The sequence below is a fragment of the Phaethon aethereus genome (genome assembly GCF_964289735.1).
Source record: "Phaethon aethereus genome assembly, chromosome: 19".
In the NCBI taxonomy this organism is placed as follows: domain Eukaryota; kingdom Metazoa; phylum Chordata; class Aves; order Phaethontiformes; family Phaethontidae; genus Phaethon; species Phaethon aethereus.
The window spans coordinates 12,417,098-12,433,387 of NC_138595.1; the positions used below are offsets into that span (position 1 = coordinate 12,417,098).

The window sequence follows — 16,290 nt, forward strand, 5'->3', positions numbered from 1 at the left end:
AAGGATATGCCTCCTTTGTTAACCCGCCCCCAGCCCAGCCGGGTTTCACAATACGATTCAGGGTATTTCTTTGGGAAGGGGAGGAAGCTTGACACCTGTTTCGTTTATAACTCACGATGCGAGCAGCCTCCGGGGAGCAGTTTGGCTCTTACCAGCTCATCAATGTCTGCGCCGTTGACAGGTGCAGCCCGCTGCCGGGGTCCCCGGGCAGGGTGCAGCGACTGCTTTTTCCTTTGGTGCCTTCCCTGCCTCGAGGAGTACATGGCTGTGCTCTGCTTGCCCCGGGGTGCCTTTCTGGGTCTCACTGAAACATATAAGCCACGGGCTTAGAGGAATGGGTTAACCTGGAAGCAGAGATCATAAGCCATTTGCCCAGCCGTACACACCAGGCAGACACTCACAGCACAGAGGAGCTAGTGAACCCACAGATGACTGCAATGAGCCAGCTTCTTGTCAGCCTCTCCTCACACAGCACATGCTCATGTCAGCTGTGCTCTTGATACCCTCTCCAGATGAGATACATGGCTAAATTGCCTCCTGTCCAAAAAGTGGCCATTGTGGTCTGGCAACAGCCTTCTGCTAAAGGGTGGTCACACACACCAGCCAACAGCACCCGCAGACCCTTGAGCTCTGAGGGAGACTTGGGAGCTTCCAGCCTCTCTGCTGCAGGTAAGGCTTGCCCAGGGCTGTAATAGCAAGCCCCTCTGCCTGCAGAACCAAGTGCTGAGACCCTGATGCATCGAGGCTGGAGGGAAGGCAGAGGAAGTAATGCAAGCACAGGCAGTCGTCTCAAATGTAACTGTGACATCCTTTCTGAAAGCACCAGGAGCAGAAACTTGAAGTTTCCCCGGTTTCCTGCTGCCCCCTTGCTCCTCACTGATTTGGGGGTGGGTGCTTTTCCAAGCATTTACAAGTGGCCCACACAGTGGGATAAGCCAGTTGCTAAGCCCCCCTGAAAAGTGAACTGTGTGCAGGGAGAGTGTCGAGTTACTGCAGCCGGGAGCTGCTCCATGTGCTGCAAGCGGGAAACAATGAGATTTTATTCCCCAAGACCAGGGCTGCTGCACTGTACCCCACAGAAAGGCACTTGCCCGTTTGTTAAGGCTGCCTGTCAGAGCTTCACACTGATGGAAATGCAAGTGTGCTGACGCACTCCCTTGTCTTAAGTTTCTCCCATGACCCCTCTGTATCAGGAGAACGTGTTAGTCTTCTTCCCCAGCCAAGCTCCTTCCACCTGGTCACAACTGCTTGAGCAAGCTGTATCCAGCGCACTGTACACTTCATCTGCGTCCTCTAATCCAGCCCTGTAAAATAAATCATCTCGCCGGGCCCCCCGCATGAGGAGCGTGTGTCAGGGCAGTGGGACGTCTGCCTGCTGTTGCTCTGCTTGCGTGTCAAGTGTGCCGCATGTGTTAAATGTCTGACAATCCAACATTTTATATCCCTCAGGATAAACGCCACAAGGATTAATAGGACTTCTCTATTAAAACAAAAGTTTTCCACAGTGACCTTTCCACGTTAATGCTCTTTAAAACCAGGGGTTGCATTTAGCACTTTATTTTTAGTGACTGTAACCCTCTTTTGCTATTGTTCAGAAACCTTGGCTCAGCTCCTGACTTGGCCACGCAACACAGGCTGAACACACTCCAAGTGTGGACATGGATACACCACAGAACAACAAGCAGTGTCCATAGCCAGGGTATCAGTGAACATCCCTGAAACCAGAATAAAGCAGGGGAATCAAGACTGACAGACTTGGATGTAAACCCTTGAAAGAACATGGGATAATCCTTTGGGTCCTAGTCTCCAGATTCCACCATCCGCCCTGGTTAAGACACTCTGAAGTTAATTTTATGTAAGTCAAGGGCATTTTGACAGAAAGCGAATGCTGGCAGCATGCCATTCCAACATTGATCTTTTCAGTGCATCAAGTTGCCCAGATGAGACAGAGTCAAATTTCCCTAAAAACAAAGTGGATACACATACTAAAAAGTGGTTAAGTGGACAAGCAGTCATTGAGGAGTCTAGGAAATGCTATTTTATTCCACTCAGCTGCACAGGAATGAGCTAAGTATGCATCCCAAGTAGTCTCTGTATGCAACCAAAGGGTGCTGGCAGTCCAAGCCACACTACACCTCGAGTACTGTGTCTTCCCACAGGAATGGGCAGAGGAAGTGCTAGTCCTACTATTTGAAAATGCCTACTTGCCAAATCACTAGAAATCCTGCATTTATGAGCTGGTGGGAAGGGAAAAAGTGAGGACGGGCGTTGTGGTTAAAGCTCCGTAAGCATCTACTAACAGCATCCAGCTTACCAACAAACTCTGTAGGCACAGAGACTGCCAATACCAGTAACTGATAATGCTGCTGCCTCGCCCTGCCCTGCTGCAGCCTCTGCTGTCCACCTCGCAGTGTTCTTAATGGTCTCAGCAGTGTTCCCAGGGCAGTGACTGGGTAGCGAGCGAGAGCTCACCGCAGTTTCGATCTCTGCTAGTGCTGACCCTATCACAAAGGGACGAGAGCTCACTCCTGCTCCCCAGGTAACATACAGCACCACCACAGCCTTCCCCTGTGACATCTCCCAATGTTTCCAAGTAAGAAGCCGTACTGTGTGAGGAAAAGCACAAGCCCCAAATGGGATCAAACCTTTGGACACTGAAGGCAGAGTTGTACTATTTTCTATTACTTTCCTCCATGGTTAAAGCCTTACATTTCAGTCCAGCAACTTCATAATCTTCTTCCTCCTCTTCTTCCTCCTCAGCATCTGGTTCATCAGAACCTTCCTCACCTTCTTCCCCTTCATCTTCAGCAGAATCCTCTGCATAGTTCCTACAGTCAGGTAAACATATTTGTTGTACCAGAGCCTGGGCATCAGAGGCCCTGGGCCCTGTGTACTGTTCACAGGCAGAGACTTGTTGACCACCTCAGCGTAAAATAAACACCCAGTCTCAGACTGAAGCAGTCTGCTGTATTTCAGAGTATCAAGTTGTAGCTACAGCTGAAAGGGCACACTTCCCTGGCTATCGTCTGAACATCTGGGCTGAAAATCTCCAACAGCAGAATCTGTCTATTTTTTTTGCCGTTCTAGGCACCTTAACCACGTGATAACGTATTTTATGACTGATTGCTGTGCAATTACTTTTCCCTGAGAGGACGTGCTGCTTGTTTCACACAGGTCTGCAGGCCTGGCCTAAGTAGTTTCAAAAGGGGGCCTTTTTTGTTTCTGCTGGAACATTTTCCTATTATCTCCTTCCACTGTCATGCCACTTGCATGTGCATTATAGGAAAAAGACTTCATTTAGTATTGTTCATAACTAAGCTCGTACTTATGAGTGAGCAGAGCATCAGGCTCCTTATGTGCTGATGCCAGAAGCCACAGCGACTCCCTGCCCAGGACAGTTGCAACTTCTTGCTTGTATCTGTTAAAGTATTCAAACTATTACAAAAACAGGAAAATGAAACAGTATGCATAGGCAAAAGAGGGCAAAGGCAAAGCTATTGTGGGAGTCTCAACCCTCTGGAGAAAGAGAATCTTGAGCAGTAAAAGGAATAAAAATAAGCTCCCACAGTATAGGGGGGACAAAATTGCTCCCAGGCTGACATTTTTTTCCTGCTCAGCTAGGAAAACAAGAGCAGAAAGCAGATAAGACAGGTGTTACCCCACCTGATGGCTCTCGTCCAGGAGCCAAGCAGCTTGCAGGTGACTCTGCCACATCAAAGTAACCATGATCTCAGGCTAGAACAGCTGCATTGAAGCCCTGTCATTTTTGGACAAGCCTGATGAACTCTTAAATGGTGCCCAGGGAGTAAGTAATACTCTTAAGGCCTTACACCACCTGCATGTTACAAGCTAGTACACCTCTTATTGTGCTGCTGCCCTGGAGGGGAGGATGTTTGTCCACTGCTTGTGCTTCAGATGCCAGTTGATAGCCTGACCTTGCTGACAGGCAGGTAGATGCAGTACAGTCACAATCAGCAGAGGACATACATTGTAAACAGAGAAATACATCTCACATACATTTAACTTTAAGCTTGCAATTCCAAAACCAGTTCAACCCCTTGCTGTCAGGAGGTAACTACTGATTTCTGCTGCATAGAACAACTTTGATTCTTCCTCAAATCATGTTCCCTCAGCAGCCCTGTAAGGACTCCTGCCTTGTTAAGGTTTATCAGGTCCAGAAAACCATCAGAGTGGCATTTTGTAGCCTGATTTTTAGTAGCACGGTAGGGGCTGAGCTGCAGCCTGGAGTAACGTCTGCTCTAACTTGACACAAACACAACAGTAACAGCCCAGTGGACTACAGAGCTGCAGTGCTATCAACTACGCTCCCATGAAAAGCAATCCAACTAGCTGCACAATCAAAGAAAATAATAGCCTTTAGCATATCCAATTCTGGTTGATACTTTGTGCATGTTTTCACTGCCACACATAAGTTATTTATTAAAACTCCTGAAGTTGTCATGGGTCAGTACAACACAGGTGTGCTAAAGTTACAGCCTGAAAAAATTGCTTTTCTAGTGTGCTAGTGCAATTGAGTTAACTAGGCAATTCCAAACCTTTTAAAGGGCCTCTGTTTCGGGCAGTTTTGGTCATCTTGTGAACGCATGGCTAGAACTGTGCATCAGTGGCAACGCAAAGGAAAGGAAGGTCACTCACCTGCCCCGTGAGTTGCGCCTGGCAGTGGAAGGCTGACACGCTGGGCATTGCCATTCACCATCTGGTATCTCATAGAGCGCCGGTCTCAGACAAAACAGGTGGAAGGCTTTGTTACACTCGTCACACAGGATCAGCTTGTCATCCTCACCTAGGAGAGTGCAACTTGCTTGTAAATGAGTGCCACAGCCTCACTCTACCCGAGAAGCAGAAGCTGCTGCAGCACTGGAGGTCAGGACAAAGCAAGAGAAAGATGCAAAGTATCCTCTGACAGCAGGGACCCTTCCTTCTTCGGTCCACCACTGCAGTGGAAACCAGCAGCATTTAAAAACAAGCAAAACAATGCAAAGTCCCTTGCCCTGCAAAGATTTCATTTGAGGCAAAGGTAGAAACCTGCCAGATAGGTTCCACCCAGGCTAAATCTCAAGCCAAACACAGGGAAAGAGAAGTTTGCTACAGTGATGCCCAAAAGCCTAGCAAGAAGCTATGAATGCAGCTACTCTTATTGTAGCTTCAATCTGGTCAACCTGCACAGCATCTTCTTTCTACTTAAGGTAGCAAGCCCACCAAGAAAACCAGTATGCAGCAGAACTGGTCTCTCTGTGCTTCTCACTGATGCAGGGAAACAGGGAGACAGTCCTGAGCCAGCTATTTCATTTACTGAAAAGGAAAAAAACACAAGTGCAGAGAGCCTGCCATCTCTTTCTCCAACATTCCAGTTCCTAAATTCTGTGAAACTATAATCTGTTATAGTTTCAGGTGAGCATCCTCTTACATCTCGCTAGAATACCCTCTCAACAGGAGAGCAGACAGTTTTTGCATTGGTTTGGAATATCCCTGAAGTTCCACAGTGAAGGAGGATGTTGCACCAATTCAGCCCTTATTTCTTTGAAGAGGTGGATGGCATAGCCTTCTGGTAAACAAAAGTGGCCCAGCATTCCCCCAGAGGTCTGTCTGTCCTCATTTCCCACTAGTGTTTCAGCAAATGGAAAGTGAGACAAAAAGCACATGATGAGGCAGAATGCACTACCAAGCTCTCTCCTACAGGCTTGCATGCAAAAGGAGAGGTTGTGGCAGAACAAATACTAGCACTCCGTCACTGGTGATACCCCTTCTACTTCCCTCTCCACCTGCAAGACTCTAAAGCCTTTCATCCTATAGTGCATACAGAGAAGGTGGCCCCTTGTCTCCTTTTTGGTTATTTTCCCAGCCTTATCAGAGCAGCAGCCAAAGGCATACAGCTTAATTTCTCTGCTCTTACACAAGAGACAAAGAGTTTGCTTCTTTCAGCTCATCAAGCAGTTCCACTCCAGCCTCAAAGCAGCATCACCCCACCTCTCTCTCCCACTCGGCTACAAAGGATAATGACCTTCCCAACCTCTCCTTGCTCATTCCTTCTGTGAAAGATGGGATTAACTGACAAGGCTCAGAGACCCAAAGATCATTCCAACTCAAAAATGAAACCAGGGAACGGACAGTGGCACGTCTTCCCAGAAGGATTTGTAGATGACTTGTGTCCAAGTACTCTACATATCCAGGGGATAGCAGCTCTGCAATGTTCTGCAAGACTGTGGACTGGTTTCGTAAGAATGGTTTATTGGATTCAGGGTCAAATGCTTCTGTGAGATCAATGCTTCTAACTAAACCCTGACCTTCAAAACTCAAAAAACAGCCAAAGACAGAGTGACAGACTACAAGGGCATGTTGCCTAAGCAGGGCATGGAGAGGTGACAGCGTCTGACTGTTACGCAGGCGTGGGGCAGGAATGCCTACCTTTCTTGCGACACACTTTGCATCTGGCATTCTCTGCCGACATATCCCACTTGATACAGGCATCCAACATCCCGAGCAGCACATGCATACGGGAGAAGGTCTGGGCCTCACGGATTGCTGTCTTCCACTTCTCCATGGCTGAAGCAACCTGCAGACAGACCTAACAACTTACAACGAAGCACACAGACACAGCTTGCTACAGTCTAAAAATGTTTTTATATCCTTTAGCTGGGGTCCTTAATAACCAAAACTCAACTCTGTATTTCTTTCCTTGTATATAGCCTCAGCAGTCCTGTTTGTGGTTTATCCATAACCAGCCTCACTGGATCAGACGGTTTGTTCATAACAGTAGAGCCCTTTTGCATTTCGTGGCCAGGCTGAAACAACCTGTGTGAACTCCACTAAATTCCTGCTCTGAAAGTCTAACCCAAATAATCATCAGGCTAAGAAAATAAAAGGCAGAAATCTAGCACTGTAAAGCGTGCGATGAAAGTTAGGAGACAGCTGGCAGCACCACTTGAGCGTGGTGGATCGGAGCAGCCTATGCTGCCCTCCAGTGGGTACTGCAGACACTCGGGAGCATCAGCAGGACCCACCACACGCTTGGTCCTCCTGGGCCCCCGAGCTGCTCAGCTGGGAAAGGGGACCACCATGACATCAGCTACAATCAGATTTGACAGGCAAAGCATTTGGAGCCCCAAATATGAAACCAGCTGCTTTCCTGAGACAAGATGACCTCAGCGCATGTGAAATCCCAGAATTAGCTGCAAGTGAGGATGAAAGCATTAAACCCGAGATTTGCACCAAGGCAACTGCTGGAGTCTGCACATAGCGAGCCACATGCGAAATCTCAAACTCAGCTCTGGAGGTTTAGAAACAACGTTGCGGTAAATCGGAAATGCACTAGAACAGAGAAATAATCCAGAGCCCCTGCATGTTCAACTCCAATGTTAATCCTTTGCTTTACAACAATGAGGTGATGGCCTAGACATGACAGGGACATAATAGGACTCAAGTTCATGTTCTTCTACCCCAGGAGAATGAAAAAAACAAACAGTGAAGTGTCAGATGGGAAAACCTAAACTCTGCAGCTGACAGCAATTTGGGAGCCAAACAAAACCCAGGATTTTTGCAGAGTTGCACATTCTCCTCCCACTGAATTTGAGGAAGCACAGCATATATTAGATGCTTGGAAAAACACACGATCTGTTCTAAAATGCCAACATCCTTGCTGCCATTCCTAGCGTGGAACCTGGAGCCCAAGACATTCTAGACAAACGGAAACCTGCACAGCCTACTGTGGCAGATCACACAGCACTGTGCTATTTCTTTGCAGAACATTGTTGAGGTGCTTCACATACTGTGTAATTGATTTTCCAAGTAACTGTTCCATGGGTTTTGCTGTTAATATACTGGGTAACTGCTGGGCCAAGATAAATCTGCAAAAGCTGTTGGCAAGTTTTGCTTAGATTTTTCTCCCCAAGACTGTGGAATTTAACAGATTTTTAGCCTTGCTTCCCAAGCATCATGAGACTATGGCATTTTAGCAGTACCATTACCAAGGGAGTTCAGACTGCCAACTAGGCAAAACAGGAAAGACGTTACTTAAATACCCTCCTGACTGGAGAGGAGCAATCCATTAGGGAAAACAAAAAACCCCCACAAAAATACTAGAGGAGAAATCCTCAGTCACATTTCAACTTCAGAGTGACAGAAAATGCCTGCTTTGGTGAAGGTGGACAAATGTCCAACTAGGAAGGCTCTCACCTGGTATCCTAAGGGGACAGAAATCCCTCTGAACAGCTGAAACTGTAACTGCTTGGTTGTGAATCTGCTCTTTGAGGTACTGTCTGCTGGTGAAGACTGACTTAGCCTTTTCCCTTGCAAACACCGCTGACAGCAAGCAGCGGAGGCGGATAACCTACCCATGCTCCTCACTGTGCTCAGGCAATTGTGCTGCAATGTCACACTGCAAAGAGGTCACATATTCCCGGTCCTATTCTGGGATAGTCCAGAGTGCTACTGCCAATGAAATGGGAACATTTGTATAAACACAGGGGCACAAGACCGACTGTCAGAAACAGCCATAAGCGAGGTCTACATTGCAATCTTTTGCCACTCAGCGTGATCTCTAGCTATATAGCTGAGCCAGCAGGAACCCTTAGTATAGACAATTATGTCAGCAAATGGGTGCCTATTAAGCCATAACTTGTTTCTCACAGGAAAAATGAGACATAACCATACCGCAGGACTGCAATTTTGCTCGTATAGTCTGCAAGTACATTAAGTATGTTTTTCCAGTACAGCTATGCTGTATTTTACCTGGTACTCTCAGTGCAGTTCTGGCTCTAAAAGACTTCATAATTCTTGGCCTATGCAGGAGATTTGTCTCTAAAAGCCTAACAGTAAGCTGTGCATTTTTTTATTCGATAACTATATCTAAAATGTGGGCTGCTCTTTCAAGGTCATCTATAAATGTTTTCTGCTTTAGCAAAAAAGAAAGCTCATTCCAGATAAACTGAGGGGAGAAAAAAAAAAAGACAACCCAAACTAAACAACAAAATCAAAAACCCAACAATAAAGTTGAACATTGCTTGTACAACCATGAATGTCTAGAAAACTCTGAGCCAGATAAAGAAGGCACTGCATAAATAAATGTTCCAGAGACATCGGCACAACACAAAAGTCGGTGCCCCGGGCAGAGACCTGCATGACCACACACTCAGACTGGCAATACTGAAATCTGTGTACCTATAAGGCTGAGCTGTATAGCTAAGTATGCAGTCACTTTAGACAAATTATTCATGATCAAAATGGCTCAATTTTCAGGCAAATAAAAGCTTGGGTTTTAAATCTGATATAGCTTTAGCAATAGTACAGAGTTACCAGGGTTCAAATACAGAGCTCACGCTGCTGAATTACTACCCATTTAGATATTGTAGTAAATCTGATGTTACTCTTAAGGCATGCTCTACAGGTATAACCCTTATGGTTATAGCTGTAAGACACATGAGAGTAAGGCATGATATGGTGTTGCTGTAGATACAGGAAATGTAATGATCCAGGTCCTTTTTGTCCCAGACATAACAGATTTTACAGCTCTGTATTCTGCTGACAGCTTTTAGGATAAGGTAGCCTTTTATTCCCTTTGCACTAAAGACTGTAAGATGAAAAGTCAGCAAAGTTTAAATGCTTCAGGACAACTGAGGAATGTGAAAATTTCTAAGTGCCTATCCTGCTAACACGGCAATGCCACAGCATAGCAAAGACTTATGTTCAAACAAGGGTTCAGCATACACTGACAGCTTTAAACAAAAAACCCAAAAAACCCACATGTCAGCACCAGTCAAGCATCTAATATTTCTTTTTTAAGTTGGGAATTTCAAATGCTTCTATTGATCCAATTCTGATCTTGCTACTTCTGCTGAAGTCAGTGATCAAACAGGTCAGAGCACTTTGAAGGGGCCAGTGGGGAAAGTCTTGTCAAGGGTCAATGTCCCATTCAACTCAGTGCATAGAAACTACCCACGAGTACTAGTATGCCTTTTAGGATAAAACACTGGTACAGCTCAACTTCCTGTAAGACCCTACCAAATCCTTCACAGCTCTTCTCCATCCCTTCTGAGCTTTGTCTTGGAATGCTATGCATTTACCCTCACAATACCACTTTTCTATCGCAGGCATATATGGCTTATTTGCCCAGATGTCCAGACAAGCTATGTGCAACTCACAGTTTGGCATCTTCTGTAGGCGTCTCCATGCATATGATGACTTGCGTCTCTTCTTGCATAACACTGATATTTACCTGAACTTAACTCCCTTGCAGTCACCAAAAGCTCAACATGTCTCTCCTCCTCTTTACAGATCACAAGCATTAAGCCACCATCAGTCCTCTCTGACAGATACAACTCTTATTAAGTTCTGTAAAAATGCTCCGTAATATGCTTTTATTAAAGTACCCAACTTGTGTGAGGAACTGCATGAAGGAAGTAAAATATTTGACTTGACCCATTTCCTGTTCACAGAGAGAAAATTAACTGTAATTCCTCAGTATGATTTTCATTTTGCCAGTACCTTTACTCTTCAAAATAAACAGGGAACACCTGTCCCCATAAACAACAAACCCACTGCTCTCCAAACTTGGAACGGGGAGAAGCTGCTCAGGATTTAGTATCCAATGAAATGTATGTCTCTGCTCAAAGACTTACATTACAAGACCAAAACAGAGCCCTGAAATGAACAATACCTTAGCTTCTTCTGCCATTTTCTTGTCTTCATCTATTTCCTCAGCCTTGGCAATGTAGTCCTCTCCTTGATGTTTCCTTCTCTTCTGCTTGGGGGCCATGAAACCTTGCAGAAACTTCTTAACAACACCAGCTTGGAGTGCAATCACACACTCCCCAAAATCCTTCAAGCTCTCCAGTGAGTATACCTGTTACGAAGAGCATATGATTACATAACAGTTGGACATCACTCTCTGTGCTGTTTTAAGTGGGTTTGTCCTGCAAATGGATACATGTGATATTAATGCCCTGTTATCACCTACCATACATGGTTATGGAATCAGCATATTGCTATGGATTTGATGGGTAGACTGTTGGGTGGATGAGGAATTGGTTGAATGGTCGCATCCATGACACAGCGGGATCGAACATACCCTCAGTGAGTTTGCAGATGACACCAAGCTGAGTGGTGCGGTTGACATGCCTGAGGGACGGGATGCCATCCAGAGGCACCTGAACAAGCTCAAGGAATGGGCCCATGTGAACCTCATGAGGTTCAACAAGGCCAAGTGCAGGGTCCTGCACCTGCGTCAGGGCAACCCCCAGTATCAGTACAGGCTGGGGGATGAAGGGATGGAGAGCAGCCCTGCTGAGAAGGACTTGGGGGTCCTGGTGGATGAAAAGCTGGACACGAGCCGGCAATGTGCCCTCGTAGCCCAGAAGGCCAACCGTATCCTGGGCTGCACCCAAAGCAGTGTGGCCAGCAGGGCGAGGGAGGGGATTCTGCCCCGCTGCTCCGCTCTGGGGAGACCCCCCTGCAGTGCTGCGTCCAGCTCCAGAGCCCTCAGCACAGGACAGACATGGACCTGTCAGAGAGGGTCCAGAGGAGGCCACAGAAAGGATCAGAGGGCTGGAACACCTCTCCTATGAGAGCAGGCTGAGAGGATTGTCATTCTTTGGTAGCAGGAGCATGCACTAGTCACAGGAGTGTGTACTCTACCCACACCAGGCAGATATATCCCCTCCTAAAGACACGTGCACCAGTAATGCTCATGCGAGTTAGGCTGAACTAGTCAGAGCATTAAAAATTCATACTTTAGTTCACTGTACAGTAGCTTCCTTGTGCTGATACACCCATGAACAGAACATCCTTTTGGTCCTGGAACTGAGACACAATCATTACCCCAGGTCTAAAAATGGTCTGAATTTATGAAAAAAAATGTCCAAAATGGAAAACTGCTGTCTCAAGAAGATATGCTGGCTTTGATACAGAAGCTAAAAATCAGCTACGAAGAGTTCTGCTAATGCTCCATAAACAAGCCCACCACGTTTAACAGCTGTGCAGGACACCTAGCTCCAAAACTATGACCCACCTACACCAAAAGGACCTCAAGGCAGCAGCTGTGTAATCTTGAAATAGTAGTTTAGAAAGAGAGAAAACTGATTTTCCTGATCCTCTTGTCTGAGGAGACCAAAGACTCAAGACCTTCCACAGAAAGTATCAGCTCACATTTGTCTTGCTCAGTACTACTTTGCCTGTTCACTCACTCTTGCTTCATATTCTGGTGTCACATCAACATATCCCAGCCCTCCTTTTTGCAGCCGAGTTGCAACCTCAATTAGATCACTTCGGAGATAGTTCAGCAGTTCCTGGTTGCCATCACAGGATTTGAGGCCCAGGTTCTGTTTCCGCGCCAAATGGATAGAATGCGTGATGTCCTGATACCTGGAAAATCAAAACCAACCTTTGAATACATGCAGGCCAGTGCCTTGTGAGCTCTGCAGGCACTGGGGCAGCAACGATATCTAGCGTGATCTACATGCTCCACCAGTGCAGAACATTTTTTGAAAGATGCTTGAAAGCACATGGTAGCTCTGTCTCTGCGAGTGAAACAGCACTGCCTTTGTTTCCAGTTGCAAGGAGCAATTTCAGACTAACAGAACCTCTTCACAGTTTAGGGCATTACTTATCAAGAACCTGCAGTTACTGCCCAAGAAAAACAGCAGTTTCTCATCCCCAGTATCCTCCCCTCTTCAGCACAGGCACAATCAAAGCAAAGTGCAGAACGCTGCCCCAGGAATGAAAAGGCTTGCTGTGACGTGGATACACTTTGACTTTGAGCGGGCAGACAGAAAAAAGAGCAGGCTCACCTTTTCTCCAAACGCTCCTTTAACTGGCTCTCTCTTACTCCTTGGGGGTGCAGACAATCCAGCAGCTCATCCAAATCCTTCTGACTGTCACAGAGGAACCTGAAAGATATAACATGCACCAACATCAACTAACGTATCTTTGTGGCAAGACAATTCCTTCTTCTAAATAGTTCACAAGTAGGCAGGGATGACAAGTAACCTATATTCCAACCCCACGGAGCAAGGTGAAACACTTCCAGTAATGCTGGCATAAGCATTCTGACTCAGATTGGCCTTGTTTCAAGGTCCCCAGTTGCAGCCAATTCCAGGGTAAGAAAAATAAAAGCAAAATAAACACAGAACTGATTTATAGATTTTTCCCCATTAAGTTTATTAAAACATTGGGATTTGAATTTAGTCATCTACCCCAGGGATTAGATTCCCTAAGTTACAGTCAGTTTAAGTAATCCAAATGTCATTTTAGATGCACTAGAAAAGATTAACATGCTATGCACTGCATAACATGGCAATTTAATCATACTTTCTGCAGAGCCTTCGACTTCTTTCATTAACCCAAGAAGTCCCCAGATTAACAAAGGGTATGTCCCAGCTTATACCACAATTGCTGATGATGTAGACTTGTGACTGTGAAGGCTATGGCTGCTGCAAGTGCGGAAGTCCTCCTTTCTAAGAAGCTCACATTAACTTGAAAGCTCAAATGCAGTATGTGAAAACCATATTCATTAGCTTTAAACCTTTCTTCTGCTCAGAAAGTCCTTCAGGACAGCAATGGTAATCAGCAGTTGGCTGACTCTAAAAGGCGAAAACTTTTGCAGAGTTCTCTATATAAGGCATTCTCTCTGCAGTAGCAGAGTACAATCAAGTTTTAATGCTGGGTTGTAGAATTAAACTGGCTTTAAGACAGCCTGAAATTCTGCTCTTTTCCTCTTTTTTTCTTTCCAACTCTGTTCTAGGATGCCATGGAGCCTCCCTACCTGATGAGGGCGGGGATTCAGTGTGAGCTTCAGAGCTCATGTATAGAAAATAAGACTAATTACAGATCTTCTAGAAGAGGATTGCTCCTTAGAAGAGGGAAGTGAGGGAATTGCAAAATCAACCTTATACGGAAACAATTGCAAAGGATCACTATGTGATCCTTACCAGCCACAGAGAAGACTCCAGATCTAATTTTTCTTCTTGGGTGCAAGCTCAGATGAGCCAAGCAACAACTAGAGAAAGATGCTGTTCTGGCTTGGAATAACAGTATCCGCAATGCTTATTTTTCTGGCAGAAATACTTACTAAATATCATAGCTGAAAATATTTCAGAGTTCTAGTATGTTCATATTAGGGGAATGGCCTAACAATCTGCATCCAGTCAATAAATTAATGACTCTAATGAAACACAGGATTGATAGCTTAAAAATTGAAGAATAATAGTTTCTTGCCAGCCACCTGCTCCAGTATACTCCAACCCTGTGGAGCATCCTCACTTTGCACACTGAGATCAAATCTTTTGGCCACCACTATCAACTGCATACCTTCCCTGCAAGAAGCAGCACAGAGCAGCTCCAAATATCTTTTGCCTACTAGAGTCTAGCAAAGGCACTTCAAAAGCAGTAGCGATTAAGGGCTGGTCATGGGATCCAACAGACATTCACACAAACCTCTAACATGTAACATGTCTTTTTCCTACAGATGCCAGTTATGGTGGCTGTCATTCCTACATTCCCTGGAAGAACGCGACTCAATTACAGACAGACCACTGTAAGGACTAACATTCCTAAGTCTGCTGGACTTCTGCTAAATAAAGAGAAATTTCTCTAGAATATTTGGTATCAAATTGCTTCCAAACCCTTGGAACAAATCTTGAGATTGGTCCTAAGCCATGTTTCAGGATGAAGGATCTGTCACAATACGGGAATGGCATAAACCAAGCTTCAAAATACCAAACTATCGCTATCATAAACTTCATAAACCAAATATCTGCAGTTGCCCTGTAGATACCCAGCAGAGGGCTATTTCTCAGGCATGCTGAAAAGGTTGCCTAGGTCATGACAAAACAACATCAGTCACTGCTGGTGATACACCATGGAATCCAGTTGGAAAAATATCTGAGGAGACCATGCCTGGGCTTTCTCAGCTTTCCCCCATGGCTGCACATCTACGGGGGGAATTCCTTGCACAGTTTTGTCTCACTGTAAAAATGAAAAGGCACTGGAAACAGCATATGGCGCTTGGATTCTCCAGTGTTACATGGTTTGGGGAAGGACAACACAGGCTGCTGGAGAAAGCAGGTATGATCCTTTTAAGAAAGCTCGGGTTAAGCACAACTTTGTTCCTGCTGAAAAGGAAATGGGACAAGGAAGGGAGAACATCTGCAACAGGTACTGGAGCGTTTCCAATTCACCCTGAGAGTAAGAACTGGGATTTCTGGGGGAGGGAACTGTTCTACATTGGCTTGAACTCAAATGTGCAAAATATAAAAATATCAGAGGAACTCGTGTTAGTTTGATTGGTGACACCTTGCTGCTCTGTGCAGCCACAGCTCATGGTTCTCAGCCTAGCTCCACACTCCCTCTACCTGAGGGAACCACCTGCACCTCCAACTAGGGCTCAACCAGCACGAGGCTGGGAGCATGGGTATGGCAAGACAGGGCTGGCATTTTAAATGGGGGACGCAATAGGACCATGAGCTTGTGAGTCTTGGTAAGAGGCGGGGGAAAGCAATTGGTGCCATTCATGTGGCCTGACACAGAGCTTAATAACACAATCCAGAGCGGTGGGAAAGGTGCCTGTGGGAAAGTCAAGACCAGATGGTGGTCTTCAAACTGATCTGAAAGGGGGAAATCCTGACTGGGGTAAGGGCTTCCCACATCCCTAGATAACAGCCTAGACTCTTTTCCTACATTTCTGGCAGCACAAACCAGCAGACTGGTCAGCAATCAAAACAGAAGAGACAAACAGCACAAGCATCAAGTCAAAAGGAGCTCTCAGTATTCACTCAGGCTGAATATTCCTACCTGTTCTCAGGCTACAGGCTGTTAGGGACAGAGAGAAAGGTATAAAACCTGGACTGCAGACTAGGGAATGAAGAAATCAAGAGGACAACATCTAGAGGAGCCCAGGATCAGTACCTGCTCTGGAGGGTTGGCGGAAACAGGGGAACTCCATCTGTAGAATATAGGCGTGAGAATGGAGTCTGTCAGCACCCACTCATGGTTAACTCAAATTGTCTGCTGAGGGGACCCGCCATATCATGCTGTATTCCTAATAGATGAAGAACAACGGGAGTTACTCTGCAGAGATGCCACTATTTCCAAAATTCAACTGCTTTCTGACCAGGATGAACGAGAAGTCTCCTGCACACTAATATACTGCTAAGGTTGTGATTAACCCGTGGTTCTTGTAGGGAAGACCAGTATGTACACAGCTCACGAAGCACTATGGTATGGACAAAAGACTTTTTCAAGGACCATGTGCCCAGAAGTTTTAAATAGGGAGATTTTTTA

General features: G+C 45.8%; 1 protein-coding gene across 1 annotated transcript in view; it reads right to left on the reverse strand.

Moving 5' to 3' along the window:
• The window catches only part of BAZ1B (bromodomain adjacent to zinc finger domain 1B), a gene marked incomplete at its 5' end in the record, with an annotated part of 58,586 nt that overhangs the window by 4,517 nt on the left and 37,779 nt on the right, over window positions 1–16,290 (reverse strand). Inside the window, 7 exon segments of the mRNA XM_082008440.1 lie at window positions 153–304; window positions 2,710–2,828; window positions 4,657–4,804; window positions 6,427–6,574; window positions 10,673–10,858; window positions 12,198–12,375; window positions 12,801–12,899. Of these exon segments, the coding sequence (XP_081864566.1) occupies window positions 153–304; window positions 2,710–2,828; window positions 4,657–4,804; window positions 6,427–6,574; window positions 10,673–10,858; window positions 12,198–12,375; window positions 12,801–12,899 (1,030 nt within the window).